Here is a 21,488-nt window from a genome sequence, read left to right on the forward strand (position 1 = left end):
AGAGTTCTAGTCTTCTTTAGTGAGTTGATAGAAGTGTAAAAAAACAACGGCGTATTATGTGAAGTTCGTTCTATTGTAAGCGTGGTTTCGAGCACCTGAGGTGGTAGTTTCATTTTTCACGCAAAATAAGACTGCTAGTTTCGTTTTTGTTCATCCTCAAGTGCTGCCATCTCTATTCGGGTGTTCCAACTAGAGACCATAAAATCCGAAACTTCGCCGCTTTTAGCCGTCTCTGTTTTGTGATCTCGAATACGTTCATATTTATGTAAAGAAACTCATTTGGTTTTAACAAGTCAAAATAATCTCGCATAAACTTGATTTATACTTGCACTTTTGTTGCTAAAGAAAATTTGCCCACATTCGCAAGATTGTGTGCTAGATAACACGACATAGCGCAATTTATTGAGCAAGTTTATGAGCCGGTGTGGTGGTGGCGCCATCTGGCCAGAGCAGAATGAATGACTGGAACGACGCCAAGCCTACTGCTGCCACAGGCAGACGAAGTACGCGAAGCGCCGGTCTGGTAGTGCATCCCTCGCCGGTGCGGCTCTGCTCGGCTGCAGTATTAGTTTACGGGGCCGTTATTTGATCACCGACTGAGAACAAACCATGTACAGTATTGATCTCAAATTTCAGGAATATTAACGTAAAAATCCGACCCGTATTTGCGATGTGGCGGCCGACTACGGGAGGGCTTCGGCGACTCCCATTCATTGGAGCAACGTGAGACCGCGCTCAGCATGAAGGTCTATCAATACACCTCCGAGAGCAAGGTGGGTACCTTTTTTAGGCCATCGCCTGTTTTAAAAAACAGGGCCGTCTCACCTGGAGGTTGAATTCAAAGTGCCCGCTAAGCGCCTGCTCGAATTCAGATCTGATTGTGGGAAATGTGTCATCGTACACGCCACGGATGACAGGAAACCGATGTCTTGCTGAATGTGTTTGTCAGGGTGTGCCTCCGTGCTCATGTTCAGTAATCTACAGCTTTACACGCCGTCGTTGTCGAACCTGAGTGTTCGCTGCTCGCGGCCAAAACCGCGTTCTTTCAAAATGTGCCAGCCCCCTTTTGTTTTCTATTGCAACTTTGTTTGAGTAACCTACCCGTTTGCCTCATAACATTGCGCTCCACCGTCTGGACTAAGATGAGGATATGAATAGTTCGTTAGTATGTGCCAACGTGTAGCTCTTTTTTTTTTCATTTCATGTTTCGGAAGGATCGAGAGTCTAGACGTTGTAGATGTCAAATGCAGAAGCAAGCCTTATTTATGCAACGTGCCCTCGCGTAATGCCAGATGCTTCTTCCTCTTTCTACTGCGCCCGCACGTTAGTTCAGTGCTCTCGTGTTTTATTGTTTGAGGGAACTGACCACCACCAAATAAATAAATAAATAAATAAATTACGCTATAGTTAGCGCTATTGGTCCGAACCAGATGCCAACGTTTCAGAACTAAACGTTATATTATTCAAAAGTTATAAGTTAAGCAGTAAAAAAAAAAAAATATATATATATATATATATATAATAATAAAAAAATAATACATAATAATAATATTTTTTTTTTTTTTGGGGGGGGGGGGGGGGGTGGACAGTTTGTAGATTAGATTCTCGGCTACCGCGCACGGGCTATAGTGCATTCCCGGCACGGTACCGATGCTTACTCAGTGACACGGGCAGGTGAACTGGAACTTAGTTGTAATATAACCGTGGACTTTGGTGGACTATTTTCTCATGGCTTTTGATCAATCGAAGTTCCGAGCCAAGAGGTGACCGTGACGGTGTGCTTTCTGGAAAGTGTGAATGATGAATGAACCTTACCTGTACGCTCTACGCCAATGATATTTTCTAATTGATTACGACGTTCAAAGAGTGTGTTTGTGCTATCTGTGTGTCATCCAGTTTTTAATTTGACAGCTTGTAGCGTATCACGTTTAAACCACCACAAAGCTGGTGGAATGCCTTTTCGTTTTGGGGTTGAGCGCACCGTCCCAGACGGTGCGCTTAACCATATCCGACTTTTAAAAAAATAAATAAAATTAACGTTTTCTTTTTTTTTTTTTTTAAATGGCGGTTTGTATTTTTAATATGGGCGTAAACTAGACATCAATCAATGATTGAGTAAAATGCAGATTCTCTTTAACACACTTCAAAATTTGTTTTATGAAATCGTAAGGGCTTTTGGCTTGCTATGTTGTGATGATTATGCCATTTTATTGTTAATAGTTTTTTTTTAATTCAACAAAATACACAAAAATCGTCACTTTTTTCGAGTTTTTATTTCATTATTGCTTTGTGCCTGTCAATTAAAACTTTTGTTTTGTTGGAAGCCTTGCAGATGTATTACAAATAAAAAAAATTTAACGTTGTACGACAAAATACTTCCCAGACAAAAAAAGAACATTCTGAAGTTGTAAAAAACTTCCGTTTTGCTGCCTAAACAGCCGTCTATTCCACACTGAGGTGGTCCAAGTAAAAATACGAAACACAACGGCTTTATAAGAATAGTTTATTGTCTTCCATATCTGAAAGTTTAATCAAAATGTATTCTGTGTAAATGGAGTTAGCAATTATTGAAGTTGAGCTTCCGCGTCGCAACCTGGCATTGTTTCTTAGCGCCGCTTCACTGTACAACACGCCATCTGGATGGATGGATGGTAATGGCCATACCCTTTGTATCGGGCGGCAGCTTGCGCCACCTAGCCTAACATTTCGTCATCCCTTCTACTATTTTTTTTTGTATGTATTTTGTTATAACAGTTCCCCCTCTCTTTTAAATTGAATTTATTGCCTATTTTTATATGTTTTTTTTTTATCCTTCCCTAGATCTCTTCCACCAATCTTCCAATCTCCTCTTAGTAATCGCAATTCTTTCTTTATCAATTCGTCCATTCATGTCCGGAAAACCCAGCGCCCCCTCCAAATCCGCAGTCATCCCCCCCAAGAGGGTGGGACGAAGCCCCGTGCACCTTAAAATTAGATGTTCTATAGTTTCCCTTTCGCGGTTGCATACGTCACACAGAGTGTCTACTTCCTGAAATTTAGCCCTATACGTTTTCGTTCGCAGCACCCCCGTTCTAGCCTCAAACAACAAAGAGCTCCCCACTGAATTATCATACAGCTGTTCCTTCTTTATTTCTTGTTTTTGTGCCCTGTATATTGCTAAAGCTGATTTCCCCTGCATTCTCTCTTCCCACAATTTCCTCTCTGTTTCCTTTACTCCCTTTTCCACTGTTATGTTCTGATCGGCTCCATCTCGTTGAATGTATTTAAATCTCAGCTTGCGGGTTCGGTTTGTCCACCTAGTGTTAAGACTTTTCATATATAGATACTTGTACACTTTCGCTGATGCGGGGTGGCACTCAGTTGTCGAACGACGTTTTAGCGAACGCCGCCTCTTCACTGCACAACACGCCACCTGACGCGGGGTGGCACTCAGTTGGTCGAACGACGTTTTAGCGAACGCCGAGTTTTGATCGAAAGACACTTGAGCGCATGCTCGGCCGCCTCGAAGCGGCATTTACGGGTGAACCAGGTGGGTTAACCTTTTTTTATAATGAGCCGCCGCTGACTGTCGCCGCGAAGCGGCGTGAACGCAGCGGGAAGGGGGGTTTAACACGCGCCCCCAGTAATTCGCCAAAGCGTCAATTCGCTGAAATGGTTCGCTAATGACGTTTTAGCGAATGACGCTTCTCTAAAACGTCATTCGCTCATATGGTATAGACTCCTTTGCGCGCACGCGAAGCAATTTCTGTTCGGGAATGTGATTTCCGTAGAGGGTTCTGCGCATGCGCATTCTTGACTCGTAACTGCCTGGCGTACACAGTCACTGTTTACAGCTAAAGATGCGCCGCGGGCTGCCACGGCCACTTCCACTCGTCCTTCTTTTCTGCTGCAATGCAAAGAACGGCGGTTATCGCGTGATAATTGTACGTGCCGCCACTGCATAGCAGGCTCGTTTTGCACCCTTTGTACCCGATGTCAGCTCTTCTCACTCCGAAACTTGATGCCTGATCGGCGTCGGCATCTCCGGACAGGGACATCTCTTCAGAAAACGTGTGGACGATGGAGCGAGATCCCTACTGTACTCCGTTTCGCCTTACCACGGGCTGCAGTGAACCAGGGGTTTATCCAGGATTCCAACTTTTGCGGAATGTCGGAAATTTTTGAGGGGTGTCACAATTTTTTGTTGCTGGGGGGGGGGGGGGGGGGGAGGAGGGAGGGAGGAGTGTGTTATTATTCTACGGTGCTAATAGATGTAGGCTGTATAATTGAAAACCGTGTTTAATGAACTCAACTAAAGTCTAAATGTCAAGCGTTTGTTGCTGCTGAATGGACGAAAAAAAGATATGGTTACTTCTATTAATTAAACCTTTTCAAAACGCATCCAGCGGTTAATTTCGTCTGGACCATATTTTTGGATCTACTAATCGTATATAAAACAAATATTGCAGTTGAGCTCAACTTCAATATTTGTATTCTCGATTTACTCAAAAATCATTTTGATTAAACTTTCAGAAATGAAAGACAATGAACTCTTCTTATAGGCCGTTATGTTTCGTGTTTTGACTTGAGCTACCTCAGGGTAGAATAGACGACTGTTTAGGCACAAAACTGATTTTTTTTTTACAACTTTAGGCTTTTCTTCTTTTTTTTTTTTGTCTGTGAAGTATGTTGTTGTACAGCTTCAAACATTTTGTTTGTAATACATTTACAGGGCTTCAAATAAAAATAGTTTTAATTGCCAGACGCAAAGCGATAACAAAAATTAAAAAAAAAAACAAAAAAAACCGAGGAAAGTTTTTTATTTTGTGCATTTTGTTGAATTAAGAAAAAGATTTTAACGATAAAAATTGCATAGTCATTTAAACATCGCAAGCTAAAAGCCGTTCGAGTTTCATAACGCAAGTTCTGAAGCGTTTCGAAGAAAATCTGAATTTTCTTTAATTATTGACTGATGCCTAGTTTTACGCCCATTTTAGAAATTCAAACCACGCTCACGCCATAATTCTTTCTTTTTTTTTCGGCGAAAATATTTTTGGAAACGTTTAAGGACCTTGGGGTGAAAAGCCACGAATTTTCTTTTAAAAATCGGAAATGGTCGAGCGCAGCGTTTTGGACGTTTGAGACGGAAGGACCCTTTTCACAGCTGAAACGTTAATATGGGGTACACTGTTGCACGGTGCATTAGATATGAGTTTGTCAAGTGTTACGATCGTCATTCGTTTGGGTCGCTTTTGGAGCTCAGGCTGCCACCGAGCTCTGAAAGAGCTGATGTATTAATAAGTATTGAACCAGAGTATTCGGAGCACTTGCTAACTCGCTTCGCTCGTTGACATCCGTTGGAGTGCTATAAATAGAGCGTCGTGACTAGAGTGATATGTTGCCAGTTTCTGGCACTCGGGTTTCTCCGGGTTTCAAGTTCGGTGTAGACATTTCTGCGGGCGCAATCTCCAAAAGTCGTTATACTAGGGTGACCCCACGCGCTCTGAAGAACGCTCCCAGGCGCCTAGTGCTTTGGGCTTGACGCAAGTTAATCTTTGGACGGGGAAGACTCCGTTGTTCCGCCGCGTACTCGATTCATCTCGTGTAAAAAACTCTTACGACATGCCGTGACATTTCGAAGCTCCGAATGAGTCGTCAGCTCGGTGACTGTAAACCGAAATAGACCTTCGCAATCACCGCGAATACGACATCTGCATCGAGTCTCGACCGAGGAACACCGCTTATTCTGCACTTATTTCCCTTTTGCGTCTGGTTTGCTCCGGTGTCGTTCGGCGCGCATCTCATTGTTACGGATAATCGCCGGTAATGGCGCCCACACGTGGTAGGTCTCCGAAATACACCGAGGTTTGCAAAAGAGATGAGGCCGAAAAGCATCCCTGTATTTGTGCCATCAATAAACATGACGACTTTGGCGCTGAAATGGGCCGACGTTCGCCCGAGCACTCGTACAGCGTCTCGCTTTTCTTCTCCAAGTTTGGGATGTTGGCGCTCAACTTGCGTAATGATACCCATGCCTTGACGAAAAGGTAACACAGCTTACAAACAAAAAAGGACATTTATGTCAGCTCCAGAGCTATTAGTTCGGAACATCTGCGGGGAAATGCTCTTGAAGAAACAAGACGCTCGACGTTGGCACAGACTAAAACGCTACTTTCCACCTCCCCTCTGCGGACTGCATTTGGCGCAGCCAACATGATCATCCTCCGTTTCTCATTTCCTCATTTCCTCCGTCCCTCCGCTTCTACTTTCGGCCGCCAGGCCGCGGCAGTTTTCGCTGCACTCTTGGACAGGCGGTAGCTCCCCGCTTCTCTTCTTCGCTTCTTTTCCGCTGCGTGGCGTCGCGTCCCTTGGAACTGCGAGTGTCGTTATTCTCGTTACTTTTGTTGTCTCGTTCTTTTTATTTATTGTTAGTAGTATTACTTATTTCAGCATTGGTTGACGGATCTCGAGCGGTCGCCATGTTAGACTTTAATTACACCAACTTTTGAGCACGTGAGAAAATAACTGACGACTTGACAGCAAGGGCGCTTTTGAAGGAACAAAAAATGTTCCCAAATATATAATTATTATATAATTATTTTTTTTTTAAAGAGGGCTGGCGAAAAATTGGGCCAGGCCCAATTTGGGCCTGGCCCAAATTTGAGCCTGGCCCAAATTTGAGCTTTACAACTGTTAGCCGCGATAGGACCGCTGAATTTGTCCCCGACTCAGTGTGTTAGTTTGCTGGAAGGTACAACAGACTGAGGGTGCGGAGAACACTTTCTTTTGCGGTTTAGCTGTAAGAATATTGTGAAGTGAAGGTACGGAATCCACTGCACAGCACACACACACACATGCCGTATGTTTATCAAGGACGAACGACTCGAAGAATTGTAAACGGCTTTGAATTATTCGTATTATTACTTCGAGCGTACAGTGTTTATTGAGTCATTATCAAGCGCGAACTGCGTTCACGGGTAACAACGAGGTTTCGATGGTCTACTGAAACAAAACTGATCGGTCGTATTAGGAGTACTGCGGCCCTTGGCGACATCAAGCTCCATCATACGTAGCAGAAAATGACTATTTTAATTTTTAATTTTTGTAGATGTGCGTGGTTGTGCGTGTATACATGTATATATACGCGTGTGTTTCAAAGGCACGTGCTCTTTATGCGTGAGCATTACTCCTACCCGGTTCATTTTTGGCAGCACGCTGGTTACGCTCCGTTGGTGTCCACTCGGCCGTTTTCGATCGAAGCTACAGGCTTCATGCGCGGTTCATGGCCATCCTGTGGCCTTCGGGCAGATTGGGGCAAATTACTTCTAAAGCGTAATTTAATTACACTGACAATTACTTTGCACCGAAAGCAGTGAATTACAATTAAGGCATGTTCACACACGCACACCGCAGTACTCTACCTCGGTGCTATTAGTTAACGCTGACCTTGCCGATGCGGTGTCGACTTCGCGCTATGAAAGTGATAGCTCTGATACAGCGCTGCATAAACTAATTAATTACAATTACGGAATAATTTTAGAAAGTGATTCCATTACTTCCCAATTAATTTCCCTTCAGGGCTACAAGACTTTGGTGAGGTTGTTTGACGATTTATTTCCGCAATGAATGTATTTGTTCATTTCTTCGAGTTGATATTACGCGTACAGCACTGTCAGCGCCGCTACACGCTCCACGCGTTTCGGGCCTTCATTTCGCCAGGTCCACTGGCTGTATTGTAGGGTGCAGCAGCCATACCCTGCAACGTAAAGTGTAAAAAATGGCACTTTGTGGTTTGTGTCAAATGGCTTACTATAAAAGCAAAACAAGAGGTATCGAGGTGTTGCGTGACGTTTTCTCTGTCAACACGAAGATCGTTAGTTATTTGCATTTGTATTTTTTTTTTGTCGCCGAAAGATTTGTGACTAGAGATGACCGCAAGCGAGCCTTCCAGCTAAATTCACCCGTGAACTGACCTGCATCCCAGCTGCTGCTTTCCTTCTAAAGTCGTCACCTAGCGTCGAGACACCAGTAGGTTTTCTAAATAGTTTGGATTTTTTTTTCTTTGCTGGCTCAAGGCAGCAAGATTAGAATAAAACAATTAATTCTGTTATTCGTTCTTGTGTTCTCTGTGGAGCCATGAACAGCTGGCTCGAAAGAGACCAATGATGACGTCATGATGCCTGTAACCAGTCACAGGTGGCAGCTGAACTCAATTTTTTCTGAAAAGTGTGTCAGCCTCCCCTTTAAACGTTGCAATGTTTAATGAAAGAATCGTACCGAGCGCGGCACAACGCAAATGAGAGATGACCTTTTTTTTTTTTTTTTTTTTTTTTTTTACAACTGAAAAGATGCAGTTCAAACTACTAGTACGCTGGAACGTGCTCATTCGGAGCACAAACGTGAGCGCTAAGATTAGACGTTCGTGAATACCCTGTCCAAGAAAACAAATGCGAAAAGCTGTCGATATCGTGTTCGCACTAACCGTGTCCCGCCGTTTACGTGCCTGTCCTTCGATTCCTACGCGTTTCGTCTTCCTGTTCACACTGTGTTCACCGATAGGCTCCCTCATTCGTTTACGCTAAAGGAGACCCAAGCTTCCGCGTGCCCGGGGAAACGAGGGCTAATCAAATTCAATTAGGTCATTCTATTTTCCTGACAAAAGCTTTCTCTAGGAACCGATTTCAAAATTCGCGAATATGCCGCTTTAATTGTAGCATCCTTTAGCTAGGGTGCTTTGTCTCGTACATGTTTTTTCTCTTTTTTTCTTCTGTTTTCTTGTAGCCTGGACGTTTTTCTTTTCTTTCTTTTTTATGACACACCAAACATTTATATATATATATATATATATATATATATATATATATATATATATATATTGGATCGGCATTCGGAATATTGCGTGCCTCCTCTGCACGATCGATGGCATATGCAGCTGGAGCATCCCCCGCGGCGGAGGACACTGTCGCAATGTTTACGAATTCCCAGCTCCGCACGCGTATCTTCGTGACTTTGGAAAGCGAACAAAGCAGGCCATACGCACGAGCCCTGGAAACGGCTCCCTCCGGCCAGAAGCCCGTTATGGGACATCGGCGCGTGTTTGCCTTGTTTCCCACTTCGCCAAGCCAGGGAAGGGTGTGCCCAAAACATCTCTCTCTCTCTCTCTCTCTCTCTCTCTCTCTCTCTCTATATATATATATATATATATATATATATATATAATAAAACTTCATTTTTATTAAAGGAACGGAGCAACGACATTCAATTAGAATGTTATTCACTTTACACGAGCTTACTGGCACTAGTGGGACTCAAGGATGCTCGCACGCAACGCCACTGGCCAAGAAACTCCTTTGTTGCGGTGTAATTTCAAGGACAAAATCGATAATTTTCATTCAATCTCTCCTTTGCAAAATTTGATGACGTAACGTGGGGATTGAAGTATTCCCAAGTGACGATATTTGAATGCGGTTCATAGATTGGACCCGAGCATTGCGTGGGCACTTGATTTGGGCTCGTAATAATTACTAGCTCGAGAAGCATTCGGGTAGTGGCCCGTGTCCAATCGCTGCAACGACGACAGTGAGCCGAGCCATAACAATGTCTGGAACTCAGCGCGTGTCCGTGTGCTTTGCCAACCCCAGGGCGTGGCTATGATCAACATTGGCGGCATATAATCGGCTCCAGATCACGTGGCCGCTTGTTTTGGCTGCGAGTTGAAAGGGTGAACGCTGTTCGTTTTTTTTAATTTTTTTTTTGTGACTTCTATTGCGTGGGGTGAATAACGAACGCGTGTTTCATAGGTCATTAACGTCAAGGATCCGTTTTAAGGGGTATTTGCGTCAAGTACAAAAATTGTTGCATCGCCGCTTAAAGCTGAGACTACAGCCAATGCTACAAACTCGAGGTAGCCTGTGCTCCTGGCTTTGAGATGTGCCTGTCTAGCGCGAGCGCTCGTTCTGCGGAAGGGCGTTTCAAAGCCTCGACCTCGTTTTCTCGCGCTTGTAGCATTGGCTGCAGTAGCTGTCAGAAGTCTGTGTGGAACGTGAACAAGACAGTTTCAAGCAGGGCATCTGGCCGCCGCCATGACTCTGCTCGGGCGGGCAAGTGCTTGCAATTACAAGCTTGCCAAAGCCACGTTCACGCGCATGCTGCACTTGCTTGCACGCATGGGGCACCATGTGAGGCGCCGTGCTTGCAATTGTCTATTCGCGACTCCACCAAAATGAACGGCACCTAGCGGGAAAACACTAAACTGGCCGGAACAGGTCCCTTCGCGACTCCTGCTCGTCTCTTCTGGCTTCGTGTTCACATGTTGTCGCTGGTTTGCGCGACAGAACAGTTCTACCGGTGACTGTGTCGTAACCGTAGTATCACCTTGTGACCCAAGTTGCTCTGCACGCGACCTATATGACCGCGTGAGCGAGACATTCTGCGTTTATCAACGTTCATCAGCAGCGTGGAAGGACAGTGGGCAGTCCTTTCCTCGTTTCCTCGAAGAAAGTCAAGCCTCTGGAAGTTCGCTTACCCCAAAACATCGCCGTAGGTTCGAAACGTGAAGGATAAAACGCGGGGGAGCCAATGTTGAGTCCAATGCTTGCTGGTGTCCCAGCGTTATGCGTTGAGCTGGCACATGGCACGGGAGGACCTTGATTTGACCGCCATATTTGCCCGATAGTGGCGTCCCCTATAGGCCGCTGGAGTCGCAAATAGAAAACTTGCCTCCAAGGTTAAAACTAGAGCAGTTTTTTTTTTTTTTTTTTAAAGTCACTGATTATATCTATTAAACAATGCCGCAATAATCACGCGAACTAGAAAAATAATACAGACGTAGCGGTTATTTCTTAAACTATTGACCAGTTGGGACCGAGTAATTTAGTAATATAATAATAATAATAATAATAATAATAATAATAATAATAATAATGTTTTTTGTGCCCACAAAAAACTTTTCAGTCTTCAGAGTGGTGCACGTAATATAGTAAGAACAGCCAAAGATTGCTGAGACACAACACATCACAAATCGTCTTACCATATTTAGGCGATAGACATCCATTCGCGAACAAGCGAGGTAAACTCCCTAAGGCACATGGAAATATCCAGATGCTCTTTCTTATTGAAGTCCAACTGAATCCGTGGCAAAGGGTATACAGAAGACACGCAAGAAACGTTGATGAATTTCGACTGACTCTTGACGAAACACTGAAGTCTATGGATGGTAATAGATCCATTGATCTGACATGGCCATGGACAACTTTGTGAATAAATATAAAATCTCTAAACTGCCTCCTCACGCAAGCTGGTGTAGCGCGAATCGTCTAAGTAACGTTTCATAAGGATAAAAACACCCTCTTCCAATATAGCGGTTGTGTACTACTATTCTTATCATTCGTTTCTGTACGTTTTCGATTGCAGTTGCCTGGTGATATGGATAAAGAATTCCTGATGACCTAGCCGAATTCTAACCGTGATCTAACTAGTGACTTAAACAAAATGCAACACACAAAAGGGCGATGAAAATTGGCGACATAATCGAGAAATTACGCCTAACACTGTAAACGCAGCATGAACGGTTATGGACACGTGTTCATTGAAAACCAGTGCACTATCAATATGAACACCCAGATCCCTGATAGCAGATACGCGGGGGATCGAAGCGCCTTCAATGTTGTGGGAAAAACAAATGAACTCACGCTTTCTAGATAGCACAATATGTTCAGATTTCTTGGGATTAAGCGCCAAGCAGTTTTTGACGCACCAATTCGAAACATGTTCTATATCAGCTTGAAGGCGAGTGCAATCCAACAGTGACTTCACACTTAGAAACAGCTTAAAATCATCATCAAAGAGAAGAATTTTTGCAACACTAACACGGGAAACAATATTATTTTGAAATAAAAGAAACAAAAGCGGTCCCAGGATGGAGCCCTGAGGCACTCCAGATTTCGAAACCAACTCATCGGAGTAGCTATATTATCAACCCGAACAGAGTTGCGACGACCACCTAGATAACTAGAAAACCATGCACTCAGTTGTGGGCTGAAACCATGTAAAGCGAGCTTTTGTGGCAGCATATCATGATTAACACGGTCGGACGCTTCCGACATGTCGAAGTAAATCCCGTCCACCTGTTCCCTACTGGATACAGCTGGCGCTGAGATATTGAAAAGCGAGCATAAGTTAGATCCAGTGGACGTTCCCTTCACAAATCCATGCTGATCTTCAGTTATAATTGTGCTTAAATATGAGTTATATATGCTTATGTACTACTTTTTCAAATACTTTAGCGAAGCCACATAAGGACACAGGGTGGTAATTGTTTTTACCAATGTGGAATTACCAGATTTAAAAATGGGCACCACCGCAGGGAATTTCCAAAGTTCTGGGAAATAACCCTGTGCAAGAGACAAATTAAAAAAAAAAATGTGCATTAGAACAGGAGCAAAGATATAGCGGCAACCTTTTATAATAAAACTAGGCATTCCATCAATGCCGATCGATAGTTTGGGTTTCAGTTCTTTTATAGCTTCTAAAATATCTTCAATGCTAACAGTAAAAGAAGAGAGATAATGGAAACATTCAACATTAATTGCACTTAAATAGCTACCTAAATGTAGAGATGAATAACACGGACTAGAATTCGCGGCAAAACGAGCTGCTGTATCCGCCGGAGGACATTGGTACTCGGTTTCATCACGAAGGCAAATATCCGGCTTACTTTCACGCACGCGCTGTTTAGTAAAGTGGCAAAATTTGTCTGAATTTTTCTTTAGGTTATACTCAATGCAATCGAAGGCTTTTTGATTGGGTGTAATTGTCATTGTAATAGGTGACTTTTTCGGGGTAATATATCTGCAAGCCTGCACGTAGTGCTTTCGAGGCAGTGTTGCCAGATGGAGAAAAAAAAAGTCAGCAGATTGATCCCCAAAAAGTCAGTAGATTTGCACAAAAATCAGTAGATTCCACGAAATATGTGTTTTGCCATGTTTTGCTATCTCCATTAATACACACTTCAAAGAAATAGTATAGAGTGACAAATAACATGGTAATAAACACAAATAAAAATGAAAGAAAAAAACGAGACCAGTTCTCAAGTAACTTTATATGAAGGACAAATTAAAATGACACCATAAATGTTTTTGTTTTAGTCATTATTGACTGTTTCGAGGATTATTCTTTAGAATCGAGACTGAGGCACTTTTGGGATTACAGATGAAGGCGACAGTGCGACGTCCACCTGTCGCTATGATTGAAACAAAACCGAAACAAGACGCTCCGGCAAGTGCGCGCGAACATGTCCAATGGAAGTCCTCTGCATGCTGCCAACTTTCCTCACTGGGCTGTGGAAGGTTTTTGTAGCAACGCTGTTGGTCCGGAGCACTGTTGAGGCTACGCGTTGTCTGCTACGGGCTTATTTCTTTTTCGCCTGACCCAAAGTTTGCGTTCAAACGTGGCGAAACTTCATTCGTTAGCTTTTTAAGCCACCGAGGAATAGGATTATATCATTTTCTTGCCACGGCCTGCCAAATAAAAGAAAATAACTGAAATTTGGATGTCGATCCCATGCATTCCGCCGAACGAATGAATGAAAATTGCGGCTCTCTCCGCTCAACTCGAAGCTATTCTAGTAGATTGTATAGGAGCAGCCGAGAGTTCAGGCGCATGCGCAAACACCTCTCGCTCTGCGCCGCGGGCTGATTGGCTCACTCGGGAGAGGGACGTTACGGCGAGATCATAGACTAGCCAAACTCTCTTCATATATGGCTCTGGCCCGGATGTCACCGTCGAACCTGCCGAACCTGCTCTGGGTGAATAGATAGATGAATATACGACTACGTCACTCGAATAGGACAAGCTTCTGGGCCATCTAGCCAGTGCTTCGTTTTTAATTCTGGGACATTATGAGTTTCCTTTGGTGGGCGGCACTGGGAACTGAAGGGGCCATATAATAAATTTTTAATATGTTTACTAAAAAAAAAGTCAGTAGATTTTCTTGTTTTTCAGTGAATCAGTAGACCCGGAACGGAATCAGTAGATCTACTGATAAATCAGTAGACCTGGCAACACTGTTTCGAGGTGTCCCGGTACCTCCAGCCGGACTCAAACTCGCGAAGTCGAAGCAAAGTCGTTTACAGGATTATCTTAGCGTCGCGTCAACAGCGAAAAAAAAAAACAAAAAAAAAACAACAACAAAAAAACACTGTAGCATTGTTTGATTATTTTTGCCTCTCTCTCGATATCTTCCGAGAAGCGACTGTAGCTGAAGCCGTATAGGCGAAAGTTTACGAGAGGCTGTCGTAGCTGTTCTAGCTCCCGTCGAAGATCTTTTAATGTTGGGCATTTTGACCTCAATGACGGGCAGACTTCCGTAAAGTGGCCGCCTAATTACCTGTTATAATTACGGTGCGGAGACAGATTAATCAAACGCGCGCGCCCGCGGCTTTTCTTCCTGTCGTGGCTTATTTGCTGTAGCGACGGAGAAGCGAATATCTTTGTCACCCTGCCGCTGCGCGTCATCTACGACGAGACTCCGGCAAGATTGATCGATCGGGCACGCACAGACGCACAATGCACTGCCGGGTGAACAGTGCCGACTCACGCACCTGTAAGAGTGAATAGAACTTTCCCCCATGACGCCCGCAGCGAGTATAATTAACGATCGACGACCGCGAAGTCCGAGTTCTATTGATATTCCATTAGCCGGTTGAGTTCGGCGCATTAATTTGGCGTACAGCTCGTCTTCTATAGCGTTCCCTTGTGCGGTCGAAGGTTGATACGCGCTGCTACCATACTATATATACACCAGCGTTATCAGATATTGTAAAAAAGAGAAAAGAAAAGATGGGCAAATAAAGTTAGGAGAGCGACCTTTCGAGCTGTTGCTCTTTGACAGGTAAACATCCAGATACCCAACAAACGTGTAACGTTCTGTGTTGTACGATACGCTTCTCTCTGTTCACGTGCCATTGTTCACATTTATTTTCGAGTGTTCTGATGGTTTCACCCTCACCTTGAAATTTTTCCCCGTGTATGGTATCTCTGTTAAAGCAAACTGGTTCCTGGTGAAAACAAAAATAAACCTCGTGATACGATTACTGCACCGTTTGCCCCTAACTGCTCCAAAGTACTTACCTTCCCACATCCTGCTACATTTCACTAGACATTTTCTCCGAGCTTGCGCCAAAAGTTAATTTATCTTTCGCACTTCCGAAAGTAATAGCTCAGACTCCGATTGGCTTATGCTGATACTAAAAATATGCGATTATCGCTTCGAGTAAAGTAATATTCGACACGATCATCGTATCCAAAGCTGACGCGCCTTGAAAGTTCCGCAATATGAATCATTCGTGGTCTGTTCGCACGAGTTAGCAAGCTTCGTTAAGTGTGCCTCCCCACCGCGCACTGGTCCACTGCGGAGAAGCGACATCTGCGGGGTGAGCATCGCGGTTCTGCGGACCGCGTTTCGCCACAGTGCCATCGCGTGTGAGCTGAAAGCGGAGCGAGATGGTGCACGCGCACAATTCGCACGCACGCACGCACGCACGCACGCACGCACGCACGCACGCACGCACGCACGCACGCACGCACGCACGCACGCACGCACTCGCACGCACGCACGGACGCACACGCATATATATATATATATATATATATATATATATATATATATATATATATATATATATATATTATCTTTCACGTAAGACTGACAAAAATTCCTACTGTTAGTGTATTCCAGGTAAAAAGGTGACTTTCTCGGGACCGCACTACTCGTGGTGGCGGACATCAGAAAATGCGCGATACGTACTAATTACTTCGCTGAGTAATTAAAACGGACTAGTAACTTCTTAATTCGTGAAAATTTACATATGGTTCCAATTAGAAACTTGTTGAGCGTCATCAAAAATCACAACATCATTAATTTTTTATTTCAGAAAGTCTTTCAGAAAGGCTTGTGGAACAGGTACAAGACACTGGGTCTTTGATAAGAGACGGAAATATCGCGCGGGAGCTTTATCGCACCGGTAGCCTCGCTTCTGCTGCACGAGTGGTAGATTTAGCGCACTACTGCGCTTCTCATACGCTCAGTCTTTCTGAAAAAAAGATACAGATTTAGTGGTTTTTGGATGACGCTCAGCAAGTTTTTAATTGGAACCATATGCCTGTGTTCACTGATCGAAAATTAACGGAGTTTACTTAATTATCCGACTGATCGGATACGATTAGCCCCCTATACTATGTCCCCCTGGCCATGTGATAATTGTACCTTGCAGTAAAATGCTCGAAATAGAATCATGGCTAGTATACAGGATAGACTGCGATGGCTTGGGAAAAATGATGGGCATGATTCGCCTAATTTTTTTTTTTATTCGAGATTTAGGGAAGGATAATTGGGCATAGCGAGATGATTTCTAAAGAAACGTAATAAGGTGTAGCTGGGGGCTGCATTATAGCTTAATTTTGTATCAGATTATTCGTTTAGTTCCTTTCTACTGAGGAACCAATCTTATGAGGGCATAGGCATTGCAGTTTAAATTAAAACTAAATGAACGTTAACACGTACATGTGGAAGCTTGAGAATAGCCTTAACGAGCTCAGACGGGGTTTCTAAGACATGTTTATCGCCCACACACATATTTTTTGATCATCATACAAGTCAGCGTGTATACTTAAATAGCAAAAACTTTGTTTTTGAACTGAATTGAGAATTCTGTAGTTACTGCGAAACCCGCGGTCTAGTTCTGAACCGGAAGTCACCACTGCGTGCCACGTGAAACGTGTGCGCCAAAAGCATGAGCTGCTTCGTTGATCCTCCCAAGTGTCTTTCGTCTAAACGGCTTGGAAATTCGCCGTGTTACAGGGGCGTTTTGCCTGGAAGTTGATTGGCCCAGAAACGTCCGTGACCGTTACGCCGTCTCTTTTGAGTTCGTTCGGCCATGGACGCACTGGTTCGCAAAATTCGACGTGCTCGCGGTACGACCGGAGATGCAGTACGTTGGGTCGGACCAGCTTTATGGCGTTCTTAGAAACGAGCTATCAGGACTTGATAAAAATCTTGCTCCCTTGGTATTGCGTGAATCGATCGCCGGCATCTGAATCCTTTTTTGGGTTCTGGCTTGTGTTGGCGTACATTTTTTTTTTTAATGTTCTGCAGCAGATGGCATCGTAAAAGTGAAGGTGTAGTGCGATGGTATCCGCGCAAGGCCTGTGGCTATATGAAGGATGATCTGTTTTAATTGATATTACTGGTAGATGGTGGCCGACCACAATTAGTTTGCGAATGAACTATAACCCATTTATTAGCATTTGAATTAACGTTTCTTTATCGGCTCGCTACAATTGAAGTTTCGAATGCAGTCGTTATTACAGGATATACCAATTGATAAGATTAGCAAAAAGAAACCTGGCTTTGAGATATTGATGCATTATTTTTCACGTTTTCCTGTCCCGATTCTGAAACTGGGCGCAGAAGGAGTGCCCCAAAGGGATGCGTTGAAGAGTGGCGTACTCTACTCGGGGACAACTTTTCTTGGCAATGCATTCGAAGATACAAGCACGCGTTCTCTCTCCCAGTTTGAGCGCTGACTAAAACTGTGCGCGGGCTCTCCTCCTCTCCCTGGAAATGCCAAGAAAAGTTGTCCCCGGGTATGGGGACGGCACCTTGCCGTTATCTCGGTAGTCCGTTGCTGGTGGGACCGCGAAGGAGATGCTGCCGAGATAACAACCACGTGCGCGCTACAAAAACATCACTCATTACACAAATAAAGGTTGCCCTTGTGGGACGTGTTATGAGTTGCCCCTGTGTTGTGTGACATTTGCCTATCCAAGTGCAACCGGGTTATTGCTGAGGAGCTTCCAAGCGGCCAGGTCACTCGTATTTTTAGATACGTTGTCGACGAATCACAGATCGCCCGGAAGAGCGCATCACCAAAGTAGTTCACGACATTCACGCCACCTTCGTGGAACATTCTCAACTTCACACATGAACTTACCACAAGCAGCGTCCTCCAATTTTTAGACTCGCGAATGAGCTTTAGGGGAACCATTTGTGCTGCAGGTGTATTCACCCGGATCCAAGCAAAAGCTACTCCGATTCGTCTCGGCACATTTTAATCTCACCAAAAGAGGAATCGAGACCAATTGTTTAAGAGCGGCGTTAAATAAGTCGTGTCACCGCACGCGGCCCGAGAGAGCTACTGCAGAGTTCGGAATACCCCGTGTCCACCTTGACGGATACAAGAGCGAATCAAAAGAACTTTCTTTTTTCTCATGGAATTGATATATACTCTGTAAACAGTCGTACAATACAAGACATTTTGTAATATAAGGTCACTATTTACGTTTCAGATAGCTCTAAATATGTGTACTTATATAGTAGATGGTTTTTTTGTTGTTGTTGTTGTTGTTGTTTTTTTGTGATTGTTATATACTGTGTTCTTTTTTTTTTTTTTGTATTCATGTCAGTTCCGCTGCTGCCTTGTATTGGGGCGCTGGGACTCGTCAAGCTGCTAACGTGCAGCTTTTTTTCCAGCGCCCTTGTCACGAATGCATTTTTGTGGCAGTAAATAAACTGATTTGATTTGATTTGATTTGAAGAGGAGTCGGCCAGCCATAGTGCCGTACATTCATTACGTTTCACATAACTTGAATAGGGTAGCTAACAGGTTTGATGTCAAGGTGGTGCTTTCTGCACCTGACAAGTCTAAACGGCTGTGTCCTAAAATCAACTTTCAACACGACGAACGGGAAGAATGCGGTGTTAGGCATGTCAACAAGTTGGTGAACTGCCTCAAAGGCGAGATTCTTTTTTCGTGTGGGAAGGTGTACAGCCTCCAGATCTTTTTAACAGTTTCGCGCGTACGCGGATCGGTCGTTAGATCAGTGCCCTATCGCGGCGTGAAACAGCAAGTCAGCGAGGCTAGGCGTGTGCCTTCTGCCACACGCGCATATACAGTCTCGCTGACCTGCTCTTTTACTTCGCAATAAGGCGCTGATTTACCAGCCGGTCGGGGTTCGCGCGATATTGTTAAAAAATCTGGAGGCTGTACGTGGGCCAGACTGGCCGGTGTGTGAATATGAGATTGAGAGAAACATGCACCGTCTCTGAAGTCATTACCGGCGGGGCATCTCTCTCTACATGTACGAGGTTGCAAGTGACGTCATCTCCCTCAGTGGAAAGGGAGGGAAGGGAAGCGCGCCGCCTAGGGAAGAGGAGAGTAGCGAAGGACGCAGGCGAGAGGGAGATGACGTCACGGCTTTATTTCATCGAACAAAAATCCTAAGACAATTCAGCGATAAAAAAAAAAAATCATGAGGCTCAAGTCATAGCAGCTAAAGGGAATACAGGCATCAGTGCCCCATCGGTAGCCTTATCGGCGAAGGAACTGCACTACGTGCAATGTTTTGTCTGAGAACTTTGTTTCCCTAGCGTAATTTCCAGAGGCCTCTTCTTTCTTTTCCTTTCTTTCGTTTTATTAATGCCTTAGCATTAGTACCCGCATGACAGGGAAAAACTCACGGCATCAGTCTGTGGACAAAACAGTGGAAAGGGAGGAAAGAAAGCGCGCCGCCTAGGGAGGAAGAGAGTAGCGAAGGACACAGGCGAGAGGGAGATGACGTCATGGGGCGGAAGCCAATGCGCGCGCGGATGCATTGGGCGAGTTTAAACTTGCAGGTGTGCGGAGCGCGTGTGCCTTGGTTTGTGCTACAGAATGGAGTGTAAGCGAAGGACTAGCGCTGGTCCAAGTAGGCGGCAAAAAAATTAAAGGGAGATCCATCGGTGGATCGTTAGGGAATGTGGTAGCATGACCCCTGAGAAACGCCACACACGTCCCCCTTTGGGAAACGCTAACACTGACCCCGTAACGAAGCCAAAAAAGAGGCAGCGAAAAATAGAGGAAGCAAGAGAGAAAGCCCAAACAGAAAAGTGAAGGGGTCAGCGTTAGCGTTTCCCTAAGGAATACGTGTGTGGCTTTTCTTAAGGGTCGTGCTAACGCGATCCCTAAGGATCCACCAATGGATATTCCTTTAATTTTGGAATAGGTTTTCATTCCAGTTTGGTGTTTGCTGCGTTTTCTTTCCTTTTTTTTTTTTTCTTTTCTGTTTCTTTTTCATGAGTTCATATTAGTGTATTTCTTCGTTTTCAATCCCGCTTCTTTTCTTTTTTTTTTTTTTTTTTTTTTTATTTTAAAACGCAATTTTCGTTTAGTTTTTTTTTTTTTTTTTAAGTTTTCCTTTTCTTCTGATTTAAATATTTCCTGGCACTTCTGTTTTATCTCCCTTTGTTTCTTCACTAAGCGTCAGTTGCGAGTGAGCGCTTGTCCGTGTCCTTGTGTTCTACCTCTTCTCGCCTTTTGCGCCACCTTTATTTGTATAATGGAACACGTCACTCTTCTACGTACGTATCATTGTCAGTAAAGCTTCCGGAGCTCTTTTTGCGCCCACTTTAGGAATCGGGCGAGAAAACTGCAAAAAGATTATCGGTGAATATCTCAAAGCCCGTTGCCTCTTTGTCAAATTCCCTGAATTGGTGTAACATCCAATAATGAAAATAAAACCTCAATCGGAATATGGTCGCTAAGATTATTAATTAGGAAGTTAATTAGCACATTTCAGTTAATTATCGAATTGATTATGACTGCTATCCCTCCACGTCATTTCCCGTACCCACGTAACGATCACCCTTTTTTTTCCACTCTGTATTGATTAAAAGCAACCGTCCTGTACATGGGACCTAGGCCACCGAAATACGCACCGCTGTTTTCAATGGCGCATAATAAGCCTGCTGCATTGATTCGCCTTTTGTTTTCTAACAATATTACGAACGTTGTTTGCGCCCACAGAGGTAGAACGCTGAAACATGCGATGAAGACGACCGCGTATCGATCTATCGACGCGGCATTATTTTTGCGCAGTGCTTTCGCGGAGCACGCGCGTGGCCGTATGACGTCATTTTCACATTAGAAGGCCACGCCCGTTTACACGATGCAGTTGTTCTTCGGTCTCCTCGCGATGGCCGAAACGGTTGCGCCATGGCACGGTTCCGGGAACGGTCGTCGAAATGCGACTCGTCCCGAGGTGCACGACCCCAGGACGTATTCGTCGCAACCCTGACGTTTGGGCACCGTTACATGACACGTACGCGGCGGTCTGTGACGGTGTGCGTATATATACAGTGAGTCATTTTGCTGCCGGCGCAAATGTGAGGGCCAATACTCTTGTTCTTGTTGTTTTTTTTTTTTTCGCCCGTTCGTGGCATTTTAACGATCGCGCAGCTGCGACGATGCGCACCCTGGGAAATGACGTCCATCGCTTTGAATCACTGTGACGCCAACGGGAGTCGCGTGTGTCCTTGCGCGGTTCTCGGACGAGCTTCAGGCGACGAGGACGTCGAATGCGTGTCTATCAATGTCAGGCATCGATCGTCGCGCAACCTTTTCCCTTAGTTTTTGTCATACGGAATTTATATTGACGATCGCGTGAGCAACTCGTTAACGCTCGTTACGTGAACT

The 21,488-nt window shown here is 44.4% G+C and overlaps 1 protein-coding gene across 1 annotated transcript in view; it reads left to right on the plus strand.

The window, feature by feature from the left end:
• Positions 1 to 449: 449 nt before the first annotated feature.
• The window catches only part of LOC8036832 (oxidative stress-induced growth inhibitor 1), a 58,884-nt gene continuing 37,845 nt past the window's right edge, over positions 450 to 21,488 (plus strand). Inside the window, exon 1 of the mRNA XM_029977708.3 lies at positions 450 to 773. Within this exon, the coding sequence (XP_029833568.1) occupies positions 741 to 773 (33 nt within the window). The 5' untranslated portion in view covers positions 450 to 740. The remainder of the gene's footprint in view (positions 774 to 21,488) is intronic.

This window comes from Ixodes scapularis, unplaced genomic scaffold (genome assembly GCF_016920785.2).
Source record: "Ixodes scapularis isolate PalLabHiFi unplaced genomic scaffold, ASM1692078v2 PGA_scaffold9__187_contigs__length_104089568, whole genome shotgun sequence".
In the NCBI taxonomy this organism is placed as follows: domain Eukaryota; kingdom Metazoa; phylum Arthropoda; class Arachnida; order Ixodida; family Ixodidae; genus Ixodes; species Ixodes scapularis.